At 42.4% G+C, this 22710-nt stretch overlaps 1 protein-coding gene across 3 annotated transcripts in view; it reads left to right on the forward strand.

The window, feature by feature from the left end:
- Positions 1–22710, forward strand: part of OSBPL8 (oxysterol binding protein like 8) — a 109855-nt gene that overhangs the window by 17826 nt on the left and 69319 nt on the right. For 2 of the 3 annotated variants that reach the window (XM_048499951.1, XM_048499950.1), the window contains exon 3: positions 4316–4352. The exons of the other annotated variant lie outside the window; for it this stretch is intronic. In XM_048499951.1, coding sequence (XP_048355908.1) covers positions 4316–4352 — 37 coding nt within the window. The remainder of the gene's footprint in view (positions 1–4315; positions 4353–22710) is intronic. 3 annotated transcript variants of the gene reach the window in all.

The raw sequence follows: 22710 nt of genomic DNA on the forward strand, positions 1-22710 counted from the left end.
CTTGCTTCGTTTCAGAGGAATACTCATTATGCTGCAAAACAAAAAACCTCCCCATAGCTGATGGTACCTCAGTCTGTTGAGTCATAAGATTTTGTTACAGATACAAAGTGTTGTTGATACAGGTACTAAGTGCATAGCTGTATGCCTGCAAGGCACGTAGAAAGAAATATTATGACAGTGATATAAGATTACCCTGCAATGTAAGAAAGAGTTGTAAGAATAGAAAAGTCAATTGAATTGAGTCATATCTACTCCCAACTGGTGATGAGTTGGTATAGCGCTCTAAATAGAGTATATAAATTATAACAAAGGAGCAAAAGAGCCAATTGCCCACTGAGCCCATATCTGACAGATTCAATCTGCACGCTAGAGCAGGGCTTGATAAATCCCAAGTGCCCAGTGGTCATGTTGACTAGAAACTTCAGTGTGACTCCTAGTATTTTCAGCTGTGATTTTATTATATTATGTACAAAGCTTAATTCATAATTTTGCATCAGAATATGTTTGTGGGACATATCCATAAAATTCTTGTCATTGCCCGTTTATTTGTTAACTTTACATTATTCCAAGGTGACAGATGAATTCATTTCTTAACCAATTGTTTCTTATTCTCGGTGCAATATTCAGTTAAATGAAGCTTTTAAAAATCAATATTTACGAGCAATTAGGTAGACATGATCTTAGTTATAGTGATGACAACTAGGGTTACCTTATATTTATTTATATTCTACAGTTCAATTACAAGAAAATGTGAAGAATCCAGGATTAGGTTCTGTGGTCAATAAAGTTCAAGAATCTGAAGGCTGAAAAATGACCCTTCTGGTTTTGTGGACTGACTCCTGGAGCCAACGAAAATTTGTCAGGCCTACACTAGAGTGTCTCTTTGAAGTGGGCTTGGGGTTTGGGGGGGGAGGGGCTGAATGGCAACTTTCCAAATTATAGAACGTCCAGTAAGGCTGAACTGTTATTTCACTGGTCTCTGAGTATTAGCGTTTTTAATATCTATTTATACTCTCACATGGAGACAGTCCATTTCAGCCCAGATAAGTGTTAGAAGGGCATTGCTGGCATTCTAGAGAGATTCATGTATGTGCCCAATAAATATGCCCAACTTCCACTATTCTGCAGCCTGTATATTTTGTTTAACTGATAAAGTTACAGTGATAAAAGTAAGGTATAAAAATGAAAAAGAAAGGAAATCTTGCCTGTAAAAAATTTCATATACCTTTAATTCCAGAGTTAAAACTGTGTAAAACTGTCAGTATAAAAAGGCAGTTTATTTGTGAACATGAGATAACAAAAGCGAGCCTCAGTATCCTTGTATGTCAACCTATTGCTTAGGAGCACCTTGAAAGTGATTAGCTGTTCAGTGCTGAAATATTTACATAGTTGCCATTGCAATGATCTTGATTCTATCTGCTTCACTCAGCTTTCCTGCTTCAGTGTTTCTGTTACTGGCATCTGTTCCATTGTATAAGGTTGATTGAAGTAATAGTGGCTAGACTCTCTTAGGGCTGTGTTTCATCAGGTAAGTACCTATCAATCTGATAATGGTATTGTAAAACTATTTATGCTTAAGATACTATAGTTTTATTATCTTTTTGTCTCCAAAACCTTGACTATGAAATATAACAAGATGTCATTCTGGTTATGGGTTCAGAAATAGTTTTGTTGTTCCATTCTGCTCCCCACCACCCCGCCTCTCTACAATTGTGAAGTAAAATTGAGTCTCTTTTAGAAACATCCTATAAACCCTAAAATTATGTGATGCCAATTTCAGTCTGTCCTTTATTTCTTGCAATAGCTTTTTTGTCTGCATCTAAACATTTTGGATACTCATACAGTTTATTTTATTGTTAAGGAATGTACCAACAGAAAATACAGGCTTTAAAAAAGGAAACGGCAAAATTATCTTCGGCCTCTTTTCAATCAAATGGAACCCTGCTTCCAATATATTTACTGGTTACATCCATCTTACTCCTTCTCTTTTAAAAGAAAATGATTCTGGTAGAGCAACCTTCTTCACCTTTTTGTTAATTGCCAGTATCCCCATTGATGCTCCATTTTAGTGCATTTTTTCCCTTACTGTTTGAGATTATCTTAGTTTTGTTAAATGTTCATTTCAACTTTCCAACACAGGGAAGATGGATTTGAAATACATGTTACCTGTTTCTTGAGGAACAGTTTTGAAAGCTTGGGAACTTTAAATTCAGATGCAAGTCTTACTTTAAATTACTGGAGACCAAGTAATTTATTTCTTAGAAAAATGTTACAGCGATATTTTGCATGATAGCATAAATGCTCTAGTATATATTTAACTGCTTGGAATAATCTGTTGATACGCTCATGTAGCTTCTTATTAAAAATTCCCTTCTGTGAGTGTTCATAGAAATTCTGGTTTACTAACTACCAATTTATCTTGGAATAGTAAAATACCACAAAGCAGATTCATGCTTATGATGAGTATTTTACAATACCCAAATTCTGAAAGCTTGAATACAAAGAGCTTGACATGAAGTGAAATTTTTCTCTGAAACAGGTGTTTCCCACATCTTTTGCATATTGATTAACAACTTTGTTCATTTATAAAATTACTATTTTTGTTAAACAACAAAACTGTTTTGAACAGAACATAATAATTACTAATCATGAACACTTTTGATATTCATCTTTATTTTTCTATTCCATGAACATCAGATAAACAGTCTCCAAATCCATATTTTTCATCACTCTACTGACAATATATTACTTCATTTCAGTGTTGTCCTTCATCAGTTTTCCTTTGCAAAAACTAGTAGGACATTTTATTATCACAGCAACCTTGGTGATCTGTGGCTGAGTGTGTGTGGCTGGCCCAAGGTTACCTAGCAACTTTCCTTGACAGAATGGAATTTGTACCTTGGTCCTCTCAAATCCGAGTTTGCCACTCTAATCCACTGCACCAAACTGGTGACTGTTAAAATGTTGAGATCATACTATGTTTAGATTAAGTGGCAATTCAGTTTTAATAAAAGGGGGGGAAACTATAGAAATCTACTTTTTCAGGAATTTGTGGATTCATTCCTCTTTGTCTCAAATTTAGTTTTTCTTATATGACTGTCCTGCCTAATTAAAATTAGAATTTGTTAGTACATTGGCTTTTTCAGTTTTCTGGGGACCAGAGTAGATGTTCCCAAGGAGATGCAACATTCCTTCCTGTTTGTGTTTTTGTTTTAAAATGAGAAATAACCAACTTGAGAAGCTTGGGGTTAGGGTGGGGAATCTTGAGCTGAAGAATAACTGGAGTTTGGGGTGAGGTTTAATACATCCTGTAGTTTTTCCAATAAAACTGGCAGGCACTCACAACTAATGTTACTGTAAATTCTAAAATGCTGTAAGGTTTGTTAGGGGGAAGGTATCAGAATAGAAATGCATGAGAAGCAGGACAATATACTTGCATGTTAAATGTGTAATTTAATGGAAAAATTATGGTATGTCATAGCTTTTTGTGGATGCAAAAATAGTTAAAAATAGTAAAAGGAGCTATTTCCTATGCAATGTAAGGAGTTAAAATAATGCTACACAATTCCTAAAATTCTTGAAGTGTTATAATACTCTATAGAAATAATGTTAAGATTTCCCTAGGTTGCTGTTTGATTAGTGTTTGAAGTAGGAAATGACTAATAAAATGATCTGTAGAAAATTTACTCAGGGATGAAGGTGTGTAATTCTGTATAATATTTACTCAGCGAAATCCATGTTTTTCACAATGCTTTATAAAGACTCTTATATAACACTTCATATCTCTTCCACTTTTCCTTTGAGAATCCATTCTTCCATCTCAACAATTTAAGTTCAAAAATCCTGAAGCATTTATTCAGCAAGTGTTATTTTGATGATTGTTTAAAATTCACAGTTCTGTACTAGTAGCATAATTGTTGCTATTTATATATTATATTAATATAAATATAAGTTCAGCCACCTCATTTTTAATATTGAATCTTATTCTGCATAAAGTTATGTTATTAATTAATGAAAACTTTGTGGAGAAAATCAGCCTTGCACTAACAGTAGCAAATCTGCTAATTACTTTCTCAAGCATACTTACCTGTGTTTTTTTTCTTCAGTTCCTCTATCTGAAGCTATGTAGTGCTGATGAAAATTATTGCATGTTGTATTTTTAGTTGTTAACTAACGTACTGTTTCCCTTGTTCCTCTTCTTTCCTTTTGTTATGGCTGCCTCCTCTGCTGTGTTTTTTTTTTTAATTTGGGTGCGTGTTTTGGCCTTGGCTTTTTCGTTTGCTGTTCTTCGTACTCAATTGCACTGCACACCCAGCATCATGGTGAGGTCAGAGACTTCCAGGGACCCTCAAGTAAGTGAACAGGTTTTTCAAAACAGCTTATAAATGAATACATTCTTACAATATCAACTTTTGATTTTATTAAATTTTTTTTTGCAGGCTTAAACTACCAAGCATTTAGGAATACACTCAAAAGCTAGTAACTGGGGAAAAACTCCAGTGAATTGTGCAAGAATGTTACTTAGTGTGTCATATCATTTATGTACATGCATGATTGTAAAGGCTGTTATGACTTAAGATATAATTTCGGTGTATGGTATCGTTTTTCCAAGGTATAGGTAAAATAATGAGAATTTCTACAGATTAGCCATGTTAATCCATTAAAACTAAAACAGAGTATATTTTGCCAAGACTGACACCTTTACTGTATCATAAGTTTTCATAATGCAGAACCTCCTTGGCTAGATTGTGTAACAGTTCAGGTAGCTGGCAAAATGGACTCATACCTTAATAATGTAAATTTAGGTCCTTCCATGTCAAATCAACAAACGGGTAGTTTCATAATCATAACTTGGCTGAAATTTTGCAGTTTTATGTGCTGAAACGTATCTACCACCAGAATTATACACAGTAGCCATAAAAGCCCAGTTTTGAAAGTCAGTCTTTTAAAAATGTAGAACCAGGTACCCAAATTGGCAAAAATGGAGCAATAACTGATGGCCAAATAACCATAGGTTTTTTTTAAAAAAAATTCAGCAGTTTTCTTGAACTGTATCCCCTGTGTGCAAGTAGATCTGGTGACAACTTATGTTAAATTGCCTACTAGTGATAAGTTGACCCACCATATTTAATCACAGTATTTTGATACCCTTTTTCCTGCTGTGAAATTTCTGAAAAATGCACAAACCCTATGTTTCTTCCCCATCTCCTCATCAATATGTTGGCAAAGTGCTATGATAGTCAAAATGCCGTGTATGGAAAAATTGTCTTCTCCAATCATATTTTTAAAGTATCTTAATATGTGACATTGTGTTCTATCTCCAGACATACCATCTTCTTTTTTACTTTTGAAAAGCAGGTTCATTCAAAGGGGGACAACTTTTATTAAATAGTGAATCTTGACACAGAAATCCAGTTAACTTCTCCTTCAATACACATATACTTATTACAGTTTAAAAGGATTTAATATGGCTGAAAACGAATAGTGCTTTATTTATAAACTGTGCTGATGTAGTTTTGATGTTGTAATAGAAGCCGTACTATCAACTCTTTGAAGAGGGCAGTTGAAAGATATAGGCAACTTTATTTCTTGGTATCATAAACAAACAATATGGGAGGATTAACAGGAACATTACAGCCCACTCTGATAACTGAAATTGGTCTTCTAAAGATCTCTTGAACTAATAGAAATATATCTTGCTATTGTTAGCAGTGCTGATGAATGGAAATCCTTAGCGATATGTTCGTTTGTATCAGAAACTTATCAAGATACCATCAATAGAAGCTGGGATTCCAAGTATGGTACAACTGCCTTGGTTTCCAAAGGAGGCTTTGAAGCTTATATTTTCTGAGCTGAGGAAATGCATGCCACCCAGCAAACTGCATTTGAAGCAGAAGGAACTTTGCACACTAGTCTTGATGTGGCATGTGGGCTTTTAAGTTATTGTGAGAAATGAAAATTTGGATACGGATAGCAAAGAAGAAGAGTTTGGATTTATATCCCCCCTTTCTCTCCTGCAGGAGACTCAAAGGGGCTGACAATCTCCTTGCCCTTCCCCCCTCACAACAAACACCCTGTGAGGTAGGTGGGGCTGAGAGAGCTCCGAGAAGCTGTGACTAGCCCAAGGTCACCCAGCTGGCGTGTGTGGGAGTGCACAGGCTAATCTGAATTCCCCAGATAAGCCTCCACAGCTCAGGCGGCAGAGCAGAGAATCAAACCCGGTTCCTCCAGATTAGATACACGAGCTCTTAACCTCCTACGCCACTGCTGCTCATTTAGTTCTCATTTAGAGTGTTTTTAATATGAACCCAAAAAGCAGGCCATGATGTCTTGAAATAATGCTCCTTCAGTGTGAAGAACTGACTATATAGAGAACTATACGTTCATTTAGAATGTATATAAATTGTATGTAAATGTAGTTTTATAAAATTTGGTATGATCTTCAGTGGAAAGAACACAAATGAACTTTCAGAGAATTAAGATATGAAATAGAGATAAATCAATTTAAAGAATCAGGAGCATTTAAACTGTTTCCTACCATTTCTGATGAATGGGGAATGTGAATGTAAACTAGGGGTGTGCATTTTAATGTACCAAACTGAAAAAGCTGAAAATGTCAGACTCCTTATTTGTTCATCTGACTCAATAGCTCTGGACAAGAAACTGTCCAAGGCATCCCTGAGTAGATGTCTGTGTCAATGTATCATGACTGTCTATGAAGCAAAAGTCTACCTCTGCCAATGGACATCACAGCACACTCCCTTTGTCTTTGACACAGATACTCCAGCAAGACATTTTTAGAGCAGCAGTGTGGGTTTCTGTGTTTGTAAGACACTGTGATCTGGTTAACATAGCTTCAGCTGACAGTTTTGGGATGGTGGATCCTATCTTGTGACATTTAGCTGTGTATCATAAGTGGTTTCACTCCAGGATTCCTGTATAGTTATTAGACATCCTAGCTATCAAAATTATGCCCTCAGTTCCAGATGAGAATGGAATGTCAGTCAGTTATTGTGAAGGCTCTTTCTATCTGGAATTTTGACCCATGCTGCATTAAGGAAGAGAATTTTTTTTTGACCTGGGGGAGCTATTGTCTCCTTCCCATTTAGCACTATTTGTAACTGTAGTTCAATATACTACGCTCTTCATTGCCTTCTCCTCTGAATTGTTTACTTCTTGTTGTGATTATATCAATGTGGCAGTTTGTTCCTTTTTATTTAAATGTGAAATACTAAGTCTCAACTTAGGAAGGCCTACAAAGGGAGGAGGTGATGAAGGACTGCAGATTGTTTCCTACCATAAAGAACAATGGAAAAGTCTCCCATCTGTCAAAATGATGCCCTCAAATTCCAAATACGTATCATCCCGTTTTTGAGATTTGTCAGTTTCCATGTTAATCAGCCTCATCTCCACATCATAATATAAACCTTCCCAATATCTGCGTTCCTGTTGCCACTGCAAACATTCACTCCTCTGCTAGCTCCTAAGTGCTGCCTGTGAATCCACATTGCCCTTTTTTTCTTCCAAGAATGGTCTTCAAGCATATGGCTGTCCAAATTATCTTATTTAACTCAACATGGATTTAATGTAATATGAGAACTACTCAATACATATGCAGATTGTACATGCTTTCACTGTAATTTGGTGAATATGGTTTTTGTGAGGAACGTTTACTTTTTAAATAAGTGACTGAAGATGACCCAAGTGACAGAAATGCTATTTGTTACACTTGCAGATAGGCAAAGGAGAGGCCACAAATTCGTTCCCCTCTGTTGTAACTGGCAGTGTGCACAGTGACTGCTGTCTGTGCCTTTCTATATTTGCAGTAACAAATATTTACTTATAGCCTGGCTTTCTCTCTGAGACAAAAGCAAATTACAAAATATAAAAAACAGCTTGTTCCGACACCATAAGGTATTCATTAAACAATGCAGTAGAATTAAGATTACAAAACTAGAAAGGCAAAAGACACACACAAGAGACCACAAGGGCCATCAAGTCCAACCCCCTACCATACAGGAACACACAATCAAAGCATCCAGCCTCTGTTTAAAAGCCTCCAAAGAAAGAGACTCCACCACTTGCCAAGGCAGTTAATTCTACTGTCAAACAGCCCTGACAGTCAGAAAGTTCTTCCTAATGTTTAGGTGGAATCTCTTTTGAATCTATTACTCCATGTCTCAGTCTCTGAGGCAGCAGAAAATAAGCTTGCTCTCTCTTTGACATGACATCCCTTCAAATATTTAAACGTAGCTGTCATCTCTCTCTCCCCCCGCCCTCACCTTAGCTTCTCCAAACTAAACATCCCCAGCTACCCAAGACTCTCTTCATAGGGCATGGATTCCAGACATTTTGCTATTTTGGTTGCCCTCCTCGGAATGCATTCCAGCTTGTCAATATCCTTCTTCAATTGTGGTGCCCAGAACTGAACACAGTACTCTAGGTGAGGTCTGACCAATGCAGAGTAGAGTGTACAATTACTTCCGTTGACCTAGACACTATCCTACTGATGCATCCCAGAATTGCATTGGCTTTCTTTGCTTCCATATCACACTGCTGACTCATGTTCAGTTTGTGGTCTGCTAAAACTCCCAGATCCCTTTCACATGTTCTGTTGTCAAGGCAGATGCCACCCATCTTATATCTGTGCATTTTATTTTTTTCTGCCTAAGTGCTTACAGACTGTATCCTTAATGATCTGCTTTAGAATCTTTCCTGGTATTAATGTCAGGCTGACTGGGCGGTAGTTGTTTGGGTCCTCTATTTCATTATCCAAGTCATTAATAAAAATATTGAATAGCACTGGCCCCAGGACAGAATCCTGTGGCACTCCACTACTCCCTTCTCTCCAGGATGAAAATGAGCCATTGATGAGCATTCTTTGTGTTCGATCAGTCAACTAATTACAGATCCATCTAACAGTTGCATTGTCTAGTCCACATCTTTCCAGCTTACTTGCAAGAATATATTTCCAGCTTTTTTGCAAGAATGACATATGTACATATATATTATTCATTAAACCCATTCCTGAATGCACAACCACATAAATCTTTGTCTGTCTCTACTTCTCTAAGTAAGCACTTCAACTTCAAGGAAATAAATGTTCCCAAAGGATCTTGTTGCACTGAGTGCTTACCAATGACTTCTACCAGCAGTTATTTGTTTGAAGGGTTTCTACTTCACATTCAGCCATGGCTTTTGCAGCAGCTTCCAGATAAAACCATCAATTAAAATAAATTAATACAATCCTTAGAAAGAAGAATATATTGAGAAATACCATGTAAAGAATTTTGTCACTATGTGGGGAAGTTTTGCCCCTTTTTTATTTCATTACTACCACCCTAGGTAAAAAATTAGCCCCCCTCTCTCTTATGGGTTGCCTGAGGCCTCTACCACAGATGTTCATTATTTTAGCACGCTAAATGGCCAAGGTCTGTGAGTAAGTGCAGATTCTCTTCTTAAATTACTTTATTCCTGCAAGACATAAACTTAGGCAACTAGAAGACAGATCTAGGTGCACCTTTCAAATTAAAAGTCAAGTTACTAGCTAGGCACTTGCATCCCAAGGCAATTCTGCTGTTTGTTGATTTCATAATACCACCCTCCCTACACACATCTTTTAATATCTTTGGCATCATTTCCCCCTGTCATCCTTCATGGCCAACACACACAAGGCTAGTCAGCCCCAAAAGTTCCAGCCAAACAAAGAAACAGCTCTCCTTTCAAGACTCCCTCTCTACATGGAAACCCCAGATCTTGGCCAGTCTGGGTAGCAGGCCCTGAGACTCAAACTCACCAGAACATGGACCCTCCAAGAGATATTAACATATCAAAGGGTTAGCATGTTTTTCTCTGTCAGTTGTAAAGGATGATCTCTATCCAGATAAGAGCACCTTTCCCTCATTCCCCAGTCATATAACTGCCACGGCATCTTTTGCCCCTCATGTCCATAACAACGTAGGCCACTGCAACTGGGAAAATGTTGGTGTTCAGAAGCTGCTTCTGATCTTTCCTGGTTGCCAGCCTGATATGAGAGCACACTTTTCCAGAATTTTCTGTGATGCTTGCCAGATTCTGGGGAAGTGTGAGAATGAAGGATGAGGTGAGTTACGGGTGCATGAAAAACCTATCCCTCAGTTTGTGTTCTCCTTCAGTTCATGCAGGTTATTAATCATTCTTGAAGACCCCAAAATCATGAAATTGATATGTACTTCTGTAATTGAGTCTTGGTATAAAGTTTCCAAAAAGCAGGGGTTTTTTGACATCCCCACTTTGGCATCAGTCATCACGTGTGGGTGCTTTTCATATTGATAGTTCAGTACTTTCAAACATATGTCTTTTGTTTTCTTGTGTGGAAGTAGTAATAATTTCTCTAGTTATTAGATGTGTTGTGTTGGACTTTTCTGATATAGGTAGTCATAATGTTTACCAAAGCAGAATTATGCTTTTTGGACAATTTAAACAGGTTTTATTGTGACATTAGGCTTTGTAGATTAGAATCTGTGTCAATGGATGCATGAAGGATGACCTTGGAATATTTGTTTCAGTGGGCCTAGAAAATCATTGGTAACAGAGGGGCCCAAGGACCAAAAATGCAAACAGTGCATTTAGTAATTCAAAGCTCATTTGTATATTAAGATAACCACTGTGACCATTTGCATCTTCTATATATTTGAACTTTTCAATGGGAACAAAATCTGACAGTACTTTGAATTCGTAGCATTTTTAACCCTACTATTCAGGGTTTTTTTCTATTCCTTTGTGTGTGTTCTAGCTGAGGGCATATATGAGCTGGACTTTCATATAGGGATGCTTGTCTCACAATACATGTGTTAGCCTATTACAGCACACATCAAAGCAATTTTATTGTATTTTAAAAACTGGATCTTAGTTGACATACGTGAAAGGCTGAGGTAGTGGAATAAACTTCACCACATCAGAATCCAGGTGATTCTAACTTTGAATATATACATATATATATATATATATATACACACACACACACACACACACACACACACACACACACACACACGAAATATACCATGCAGTTTTTAAATAGTTTTGAAAAGTATCCTCTATTTATTTTTTTACCGGTAGTTTCCTCAAATTTTATCAGGCATCTTATCCCCATGCCTGTATGTATCTAAATAGGAAACTTAAGAACATAAGAACAAGCCAGCTGGATCAGACCAAAGTCCATCTAGTCCAGCATTCTGCTACTCGCAGTGGCCCACCAGGTGCCTTTGGGAGCTCACATGTAGGATGTGAACGCAATGGCCTTCTGTGGCTGTTGCTCCCGATCACCTGGTCTGTTAAGGCATTTGCAATCTCAGATCAAGGAGGATCAAGATTGGTAGCCATAAATCGACTTCTCCTCCATAAATCTGTCCAAGCCCCTTTTTAAGCTATCCAGGTTAGTGGCCATCACCACCTCCTGTGGCAGCATATTCCAAACACCAATCACACGTTGCGTGAAGAAGTGTTTCCTTTTATTAGTTCTAATTCTTCCCCCCAGCATTTTCAATGTATGCCCCCTGGTTCTAGTATTGTGAGAAAGAGAGAAAAATTTCTCTCTGTCAACATTTTCTCCCCCATGCATAATTTTGTAGACTTCAATCATATCCCCCCTCAGCCGCCTCCTCTCCAAACTAAAGAGTCCCAAACGCTGCAGCCTCTCCTCATAGGGAAGGTGCTCCAGTCCCTCAATCATCCTTGTTGCCCTTCTCTGCACTTTTTCTATCTCCTCAATATCCTTTTTGAGATGCGGCGACCAGAACTGGACACAGTACTCCAAGTGCGGTCGCACCACTGCTTTATATAAGGGCATGACAATCTTTGCATTTTTATTCTCAATTCCTTTCCTAATTATCCCCAGCATAGAGTCTGCTTTTTTTACAGCTGCCATGCATTGAGTTGACATTCCCATGGAACTATCAACTAAGACGCCTAAATCCCTTTCCTGGTCTGTGACTGATAGCACTGACCCCTGTAGCGTGTATGTGAAGTTTGGATTTTTTGCCCCTATGTGCATCACTTTACATTTTGCTACATTGAACTGCATTTGCCATTTCTGAGCCCACTCACCTAATTTATCAAGGTCCGCTTGGAGCTCTTCGCAATCCTTTGTGGTTCTCACCACCCTACATAATTTGGTATCTTCTGCAAACTTGGCCACCACGCTACCCACCCCTACTTCCAGGTCATTTATGAATAGGTTAAAGAGCACTGGTCCCAAAACGGATCCTTGGGGGACACCACTCCCGACATCTCTCCATTGTGAGAACTTCCTATTTACACCCACTCTTTGTTTCCTGTTTCTCAACCAGTTTTTAATCCATAGGAGGACTTCCCCTCTTATTCCTTCATTGCTGAGTTTTCTCAACAGTCTCTGGTGAGGAACTTTGTCAAAAGCCTTTTGGAAATCCAAGTAGACAATGTCCACTGGTTCCTCCTTGTCCACATGCCTGATTACACCCTCAAAGAACTCTAGTAAGTTTGTAAGACAGGATTTGCCTCTGCAAAAGCCATGCTGACTCTTTCTCAGCAGGTCTTGCTTTTCTACATGTTTTATAATTTTATCTTTAATGATAGATTCTACTAATTTACCAGGAACAGATGTCAAACTGACTGGCCTGTAATTTCCCGGGTCCCCCCTAGATCCTTTCTTAAAGATTGGTGTGACATTGGCCATCTTCCAGTCTTCAGGGATAGAGCCTGATTTCAGGGATAAGTTGCATATTAAAGTGAGAAGATCAGCAATTTTATGCTTGAGCTCTTTAAGAACTCTTGGGTGAATGCAATCTGGGCCAGGGGATTTGGTAACATTTAGTTTATCAATGGCTGCCAGAACTTCTTCCTTGTCTACCACTATCTTCGCTAGTTCCTCGTCTAGTTCCTTCGCTAGTTCCTTCGCTAGTTCCTTCGCCTCCTAAGAAGCTTGGTTCAGGTTCAGGAATGTTCCTCACCTCCTCTTGGGTGAAGACAGATGCAAAGAATTCATTCAGCTTCTCTGCAATCTCCCTGCCATCTTTTAGCACACCCTTTGTTCCTTTGTCATCTAACGGGCCTACCGCTTCCCTTTCTGGCTTCCTGCTTTTGATGTACTTGAAGAACTGTTTGTTGCTGGTCTTGATGTTCGCAGCCATGCATTCCTCATAATCCTTTTTTGCCTCCCTTACAGCTAACTTGCTTCTCTTTTGCCACCATTTGTGTTCCCTCTCATATTCTTCATCAGTCAAACTGGACTTCCATTTTCTAAAAGACATTTTCTTTTTTCTGGTAATTTCCTCAACCTCTCTTGTTAACCATGGTGGCTTTCTTTTGGACTGGGTGCTGCCTTTTCTAACCTGTGGAACACATTCCATCTGAGCTTTTATTACTGTGCTTTAAAAAACCACCAGGCATCCTGGACAGTTTTGACTCTCTTGATTTTCCCTTTCAGCTGCACTATCCCCCTCATCTTTGAGAAATTTCCCTTTCTGAAGGCGAATGTAACTACATTAGTAGTTGCCACTTGTTCGCATGCTGAGATACTGAATCTGACAGCATTGTGGTCGCTGTTCCCTATCGGCTCAACAACACTGACTTCCTGCACCAGGTCCTGGGTCCCACATAGAATTAGATCTAGGATCACCTCTCCCCTGGTTGGTTCCACAACCATCTGCTCTAAGCCACAGTCATTTAGCATATCCAGGAATGCTCTCTTCCTTACTATGACCTGAACATGCATTTTTCCAGTTTATATGGGGATAGTTAAAATCACCCATTACCACTACATTTTTGTTTTTGTTGGCCTCTCTAATTTCTTTTTCCATCTCAGAATCCTCTTGTGCACTTTGGTCTGGGGGACGATAATATATTCCTAATATTAAACTGTCCTTCACACCTGGTATTGATATCCACAGGTAATTCTGTAGGGAACCAGCTCCTTGCATTGTCTATTTTATGTGATACTATGCTCTCTTTGATGTAAAGGGCAACTCCACCCCCAATGCGCCCTGTCCTATCCTTCCTATAGAGCCTGTAGCCTGGTATAACAGCATCCCACTGGTTCTCCTCATTCCACCATGTCTCTGTAATGCCCACTATATCAAAGTCCTCCTTCAAAACTCTGTACTCTAGCTCCCCATTTTAGGTTGAATGCTTCTACTATTAGCATAGAGACACCTGTATACCCTGTCTCTGTCCTTAACCTGGGATTTATGTGCTTTACCCTCAAGTCTTTTGTAGACAGTATCCCTTGTCACATGCACATTGCTATGTTCCTCGCTTGTATGTGGTTGATTTAGAAAAACCTCCCTCTCTGTCTGCATCCCCATAGATACTGTATTCCGAAGTCACCTCAGCTCCTGTCGGCTTTCCCCCAGTGATCAGTTTAAAAGCTGTTCTGCCACCTTTTTAATGTTGAGCGCCAGCAGCATGGTTCCTCTTTGGTTAAGATGAAGCCCGTCCCGTTTGTACAGGCCTGCCTTGTCCCAAAAGGTTCCCCAGTTCCTGACAAATCTGAAACCCTCTGCCTTACACCACCTTCTCATCCACGCATTGAGACCCTGTATCTCCACTTGCCTAGCTCGCCCTGCGCGTGGAACGGGTAGCATTTCTGAGAATGCCACCTTGGGGGTCCTGGACTTCAACCTGTTGCCTAGCAGCCTAAATTTAGCTTCCAGAACCTCCCGGCTACATTTCCCAATGTCGTTGGTGCCAATATGGACCACAACTGCTGACTCCACCCCAGCACTATCTAAAAGCCTATCTAGACGAAGCGTGACATCCACAACCTTCGCACCAGGCAAAGAGGAACAAGAGATGAACTCTGTTAACCCCTGTTAAGCCCCACCTTCCAGATTCAGCAGATGTCCTGAGAGGTGGGGCTTTTGTCCTGAGAGGTGGGGCTTTAGTTCAGTCTCTGGAACCAGCAGAGAGGAGTAGCAGCAGAAGAAGACTTGGTCAGGAAGAGCAGAGTGACCTGCTGGTGTTAATTTTGGAGGGCTTTTCTCAAAGCCACAGCTTTTAAAACAGTGGCGCGCCCAATTTTAATTTAATTTTTTGTTTTTTAAATTAATAAGGACATATTTGACAGATAGTACATGCAGATAGCTCCAGGGGGGCAGTGACTAAAAGCTTAATATTTAAATATCTAATAAATCAGATATGAAGGCAGAAAGCCAGCAGGGGGATGGGGGCTTTCCAGTGTTTTGCACTGAGTGTCAATAGATTGAGAAGTCAATCTATGGCTACCAATCTTGATCCTCCTTGATCTCAGATTGCAAATGCCTTAGCAGACCAGGTGCTCAGGAGCAGGAGCAGCAGCAGAAGGCCATTGCTTTCACCTCCTGCACGTGAGCTCCCAAAGGCACCTGGTGGGCCACTGCGAGTAGCAGAATGCTGGACTAGATGGACTCTGGTCTGATTCAGCAGGCTAGTTCTTATGTTCTTATGTTCTTAGCAGCCTTAGCTCACAGGAGCCTTAGAAGGAGAAAAAGAGATAACCCCTGTTAAAATACACTGTTTTAAAAGCTGTGGCTTTGAGAAAAGCCCTCCAAAATGAACACCAGCAGGTCACTCTGCTCTTCCTGGCCAAGTCTTCTTCTGCTGCTACTCCTCTCTGCTGGTTCCAGAGACTGAACTAAAGCCCCACCTCTCAGGACAAAAGCCCCACCTCTCAGGACAAAGAGGAACAAGAGATGAACTCTGTTAACCCCTGTTAAGCCCCACCTTCCAGATTCAGCAGCCTTAGCTCACAGGAGCCTTACAAGGAGATGTTTCTATGTTTCCATTTAATATTTCTATGTTTCAACTTCTATGTTTCCATTTAATATTGTCATTGCTTTTTTGATAAGACTTCTTGAAAATCAAGGATAGTGTTGCTTATTATAAAGCAATTATATATGTCTATATTGTGTAAGTCCCATTTAGCCATAGAATTAAATTCAAACTTTAACAAGGTATCTAAATCTCTTACTGCAGATAGAAGGGGTGATATGCCTAGTGATAATTTTTTTCTTTTTCTCCCATTTTTCTTTTTGTAGGGAGCTTTTTAACCTCAGGTAACATTTCATAACATGAACCTCCACCTTCAATCTGAAGGGGTCCCATTTATTTTATCACCTTAGCATTCCCACCCCGTTCTTGCGCATGTGTACATCAGTCATTGTACTATCACTTGAGGATACATGCAGTTCTGTGGTGAAGCCTCCAGAGGGCATGTTATACTGTGGAAGATAGCCCCTGTAGCGTGAAAGACCAGAAGTGGGAAAAGCAGCCACTGTTTGAAACATGAAATCCTGACTTGATATGGGAGAAAACTGCCACTATTTAAAAACTGCATGGTGTATATATATATAGACATGAATCAGAGTAGAGGAATTCATATAAGGGGTATTTTACTTGTCTGTAATTTGTGGAAAACAGGTTTGAAACTGGGGCGCCACACTGCACTAAATAAAGCACTAGATTCCCAATAAAAATCTGCCCAAGCCAGTGCCCAAGGACACCATCCCACTATAAACATCATTCAGCAAAACTTTTGCTTGCTCTTGCAGTTTTCCTACAATTCCTTTGTTTTCCAAGTGGATTTATTCCAGTGCTTTCCTGTTCCAGTCATGAAGTTCATGAGTTATTAATCATTCCTCTGTGTATGTGTGTTTTAAGAGAGGGTAGGTATTACGTTCTGCTATTAAATTCGCAGGAAAAGCTACAGTTCCGTTACATTATTTTCTAATAATACTAGAACAGTAATACAAGAAAAGTTAAACAAAGGTGGCTATGCCTAACCAGCAAAAAGTGGTGCTTAAACTCATCCTGCCTACCATCTAAAAACAAAACTGACAATCAACCATTGACTCATGGATTCATTGACTGAGGGAGACAACATGAGGTTATTTATTTAATAGATTTAATAGATACAGGTTTCCTCTCCAGATAACTCCAGAGAAAGTGAGTATTGACTCAGAAAGCTCAGGTTGGAGTAAACTAATGTCTTTTAAAGTGCCACCACATTTCTGTTTTTATTTTGTCTCTCTGAAGTTAAGCTAGAAGCAGAAGGAAATGAAAAAAATTGAAAGCACTGACTGAGAAACTTTAGCAGTTGTTCAATTTTCTATATCAGCCTTGTGCTGCAGTTGCATTTTATATTGTAAAATATAGGCACAAATTCAGGGGGAAACACTTGTGGCAAAGTTCTGTGAGTTCTCCATTAAAATGGAGTAAACCATTGCTAGTGCAGAAGCACTGGCTGCTCTGTAAAGTTTGTATCTTTAATTTACTGTATCTGTAAAGATTTCTTGAAAGTTTTTTAAAATCCAGGTCATTAATCAAGATGCTTACAGATATATAGGAAGACTGTTCTACTGGATGAGGGAGGCATCTTGATGGGTGTTTCCCAACCGGATCTCAGGGAGGCAGGACTTAACCAAAGTTGTCACTTCCTGTGGTCCGAGTGGGCGTCACCTTCCCTCTTCAGTATTCTTCCCTGCCTTCACAGGGAGAGCAGCACTCGTCTGAGCTCCTGCTTTAGAGTTCCTTATTCTTCCTTTTCTGTTGGTTTGTACCCCTTGTTTGTTTTGTCTGTCTTGTCTGCCTGGGAGACGCTGGGAAACAGGTTGTTTCTTCCCCTCCTTAGCCAGGAACGGGACCTTCGTTTCCCCTCTCTCCCTCCTCCTCCCCCCCTCCCCCCCCCTCCCAGGCTCTTCTTCAAAGGCGGCTATGGCGCAATGGGGCCCCTCCAGCCGCTTTTCTCCCGAGAGGGAGAATTTTTCCCAGTCCTCGGCAGAGAGGACTAGGGCAGCGCACAAGGCGCGCTCCCCCGCACCGGACTCAAGTGCGACCCAGCAGCCGCGGAAGGCTGCAGGGAAAACGAAAGAGCCGGCTGCCAAAAAGGCTCGGCAAGAAACCGTCGCTGGAGCGAGCGCTGGAAAAAAGGCGCGAAAGGAACCTCCCAGCGCCAACGAGCCTCGCCGGCCGGCAGAAGCCTCCAAACAGCCGCAGCTGCGCAGAGGGGACCGGGAAACCACTCCTCCCCACCGCAGCTTGGAGCACAGGACTGAGGGAAGACCTCAGACCCCTGTTGCTACGGAGACCGGCGCCAGCGACCCGGAGAGGGCCGCGGTGAGCGCAGAAACGGAGGGAACCACGGAGGACTTCACCGAGGCTTCTCAGCCTCCCAGGCAAGACCGTGACGCGGGGGAGGGGCAATCTTCTGGGTCCCTCTTACCAGGGGGATGGCAACAAGCCTCTGCCCAGGAGTTGGTGGATCTTTTTAAGAAATCCATGAGAGAAGAAATTAGATCCTACCACAAGGAATTTCACAGGCGGGGCAGATCACCCTCCACCTCCCCTTCCCCCCCCAGATCCTCCCGTTCCAGCACCCATAATAGGGACCCCTTAGTCTTCCCTGGGGAGGAGGAAATTAGCGAAGGGGAATGTGCAGAGTCTGATCATTTTTCTGACCCAGAGCAGGAAAACCCTGAGGTAATTGAACAAGCCCCCAGATTTTTTAAGACAGAGGACATCTCCCTGTTAATCTCAAAGGCAATCACCGCCTTGGAACTGAAGGATTCAGATGATGCTGTCGACCCATCCCCGTCATCTGCTCCCTCCAAACCCATCAAGGGATGCCCCAAAGGGAACCAAAAGATTTTCCCCCAAGGGGAACCCTCCAAGGGCTTCCTTCCTATCCCAGAATACTTCGAAAGACGCGCTAGGAAGGAATGGGCTAACCCCACTGCAAGCAAAGGGTTCCCATCCAGCTTCAAAAAGCTCTATGCCTCCCCAGACTACATCCAAAGTCTGTTGACTTCACCGCTAGTGGACGCCCCTATAGCAGCACTCCAATCGGGAGGCCTCGTCTCCCAGGACGGGCACTGACGGTAACATAAGATACCCCCCCTTTGGACAAGCGCAGGGCGTGGTCTCCAAAGACTCCATGAGGTTCTGGCCATGGCCTTTAAAATCCTAGCATCGTCGGCCACCATGGCCAGAGCGGGTATAGTCTGGCTCCGAAAACTCCTAGACATGATCCCTCCCTCCCAACAAGGGGTAAGAGAGGGAGTAGAACGCATTCTGTTAACGGTTTCATTCCTGGCAGACTCTAACTTCGATGCATTCATTGCAGTCGCCCGCGCCATAGCCATGGCATCAGTCCCCAGACGCATCGCATGGCTCCGGTCCTGGCAAGCTGACCAACACTCTAAACAACTGGTGGCCGGATTTTCCTTTCAAGGTGGAATTCTCTTCGGACAGGAATTGGAAAGGATCCTAGTGGAGACCAAAGACAAGAAGAAGGCCATGCCAAAATTCTACAGGGCAGAATCCAACGCTTCCAAACCCTCTACCTTCCGCTCTCACAAAACCCTTGCCAGGACACCCAGGGACGGTAGACGATGGCAACCTCAACAGGGGTTTCGCAAAAGAACCAACCAGGGCAATTTCAATCATTCCTTTCGTCCTCAATCCAGATCAGGAAAAACCTTCGGAAACGACAAGAACTCCAGCAACAACAACAAATCCTGACTACAACACCCCTGTCGGCGGCCGCCTACAGGAATTCCGGGAACAGTGGATGGGAGAACACGTGGATGCTTGGACCAAGGAGGTCATTCATTCGGGCTACTCCATAGAGTTCAAACAAATCCCACTTCCTCGGTTTCGCTCCTTTCCTGTCAATTCCAATCTAGTCAAAGCAGAGCGAACACAGAAGGCCATCCAACACCTTCTAGCCATCAGAGCTATAGAACTTATACCACCTGCAGAGAGAAGCTCTGGAGTGTTCTCTCACTTCTTTACCGTTCCCAAAAGAAACGGAGATTGGAGAGCCATTCTAAACCTGCGGTTCATCAATCAGCACATCAAGCTCCAACACTTCAGGATGGAAACGCTTCGCTCCATCGTAGAACACCTAAGACCCGGGGACTACCTGACCTCCCTGGATCTAACCGAGGCTTACTTACACATCCCCATAAAACACTCTCACCGCCAGTTCCTGCGCTTTGCAGTGGGGGAACGACAGTATCAATTCAGGGCTTTGCCGTTCGGACTCTCCACCGCCCCGAGAGCTTTCTCCAAAGTCCTCCTGGCCCCCATCATACTTCTTCGCCAACAAGCCATCCACGTCCACCCATATCTGGACGACATCCTGATCAGATCTACCTCCCAGCAGCAAGCGGTAAAGGATGTCGCCCAAACCCAGGCAGTTCTCCGTCAACACGGATTTTTGATCAACGTGCCCAAAAGCAACACGATCCCATCCCAAAGGATGGAACACCTGGGAGCACTCATCGACACGTCCCTGAACTCTCTTTTCATCCCGGCAGAAAAAGTCGACAAAATCCGGAAATCCGTGAACCTGATCATATCAGCCAAGAAATCCTCTCTACTCCATCTGGCCAGTGTTCTAGGCACCATGGTATCAGTGTTCGACATGCTTCAGTGGGGCAGATTCCACGCACGCCCCTCAAACCTTTCTTCGACCTTCCCAGTCCCAAATAATACCCAAGGACGATCGACACCTGCCTCCACCCAACCCCCTCCAAGCCACTCTCAAGTGGTGGACCGTGAAACGCATAACCTTTCCAAGGGAAAGTCTACCTTCCCCAAAAGCGCATGGAGATCTTCACCGCCGCAAGCCTTCTCGGTTGGGGAGCCACACTCAACGACCAATTCATCCAAGGACGATGGTCCCAGCAACAAGCCAAACTCCCCATCAACCTTCTGGAGACCAAAGCCATATTCCTGGCCCTTCAAAACTTCCTCCCAATCATAAAGGGCTCTCACATACTGGTCCGCACAGACAATGTGTCGGCCAAAGCATATCTGAACAATCAAGGAGGATCCAGATCCTCCCTCCTCCATCAGGAAGCTGATGAGCATCCTCTGCTGGTCAGAACAAAATCTGCTCTCACTCACCGCGGAACACATCCAGGGGCGTCTCAACATCTCCGCGGACTGGCTGAGCCGCCAGACTATACAGGAGGCCGAATGGCAACTCAATCCCTCCATTTTCCAGATGATCACGCACCACTTTGGCCAACCACAGCTGGACCTGTTTGCGTCGGAGAGCAACCGTCAGATTCCGGCCTTCATGTCCAGATTTCACCATCCGGAGGCCACGGGGGTGGATGCTCTATCAACACCCTGGCCCAGATCACTACTGTATGCCTTTCCCCCAACACCGATCCTCCCCAAGGTTCTTGAGGAAGATCATATCGGAAAAAGCCCTGGTGATCCTAGTGGCACCTTTTTGGCCACGTCGTCCGTGGCTTTCGTCCATTCTCGACCTATCTGTCGACACAGCGCTGACACTTCCAACTCCACGAGACATGCTGATCCAGGGCCCCATCTGTCATCCCAAACCGCAGTGGTTCAAACTAACCGCCTGGCTATTGAACGGAGACTCTTAAAAGGGAAGGGCTACTCGGATCAGGTGACCACCACCCTCTTAGCTTCACGTCGAAATTCCACCAACAAAATCTACAACTCTTCGTGGAAGAGCTTCACTAGATGGTGTAAAAGGAAAGCCGTCAATCCCGAACTACCTAGCATAGCTCAAATCCTCTGTTTCCTACAAGAAGGTTTTGAACAGGGACTTCGCAGCGCCACCCTTAGAAGACAGATCGCGGCTCTGACCACCGTCTGCCAACCAGTCCACGGGCTGCCTCTTTCACACCATCCGGACATCATCCGGTTCCTGAAGGGAGTAACCCAACTCCAACCACCCACAGTGCACCGGTTTCCCACCTGGCGCCTGCACCTGGTGTTGTCAGCCCTCACAAAATCCCCGTTTGAGCCGGTCCAAACGATCCATCTCAAGTGGCTGCGCATGAAAACGCTTTTTCTCATGGCCATCACCTCAGCCAGACGGGTTTCCGAAATACACGCCTTATCAGTGGACAAAGATAGATGTCTGTTCCACAGGGATAGGGTCGTCCTAAAACCGGACCCCACCTTTGTCCCGAAGGTCAACTCCTCCTTTCACGTCTCCCAAGACATCGTGGTACCCAACTTTTGCCCTGATCCCTCTCATCCAAAGGAAAGACTTTGGCATAACCTGGACGTGCGTAGATCCCTTAAAGCGTTCCTAATAAGAACCGAACCCATCCGCAAGTCCAACCAAATGTTCATTAACATCTCTACTCCGAACCTGGGCCACCCGATGTCAAAAGCAGCTATTAGCCGCACAATTAAAGCCTGTATCATAGAGGCATATAAAGCCTCCAACCAGCCAGTTCCTCACGGGATAGTGGCCCATTCCACACGCAGTGCAGCAACTAACGCAGCCTTTAAAAGTCAGACCTCAGTATCAGACATTTGCAGAGCGGCCACTTGGTCCTCGATTTCCTCCTTCGTTAGACACTACAAAATTCACTCCATGGCAGCTTCAGAAGCTGTTTTTGGCAGGAGAGTGTTGGAACACATTATTGGAGACTGATCCTGACCCACCCGATTTGGGACACTGCTCTGGGAGGTCCCATCAAGATGCCTCCCTCATCCAGTAGAACGACCCATTGGTTACTCACCGTGAAGGGGTCTTCTGCTGGATTAAGGGAGGCATCTTGGCCCTCCCGGGATCATCATTAGCCTCCAATTTTCTCCGCACTCTCCTATCACAATAGTTCCACTGCAAGGTTCGGCTAGGCAGCCGTAACACTCCCAAGTTCCTAATAGTTCAGTGTTGGGTTTCTTCTAGTTCATCATAGTTATAACCCTGTTGTC

The sequence above is a fragment of the Sphaerodactylus townsendi genome, linkage group LG06 (genome assembly GCF_021028975.2).
Source record: "Sphaerodactylus townsendi isolate TG3544 linkage group LG06, MPM_Stown_v2.3, whole genome shotgun sequence".
Taxonomy (NCBI): domain Eukaryota; kingdom Metazoa; phylum Chordata; class Lepidosauria; order Squamata; family Sphaerodactylidae; genus Sphaerodactylus; species Sphaerodactylus townsendi.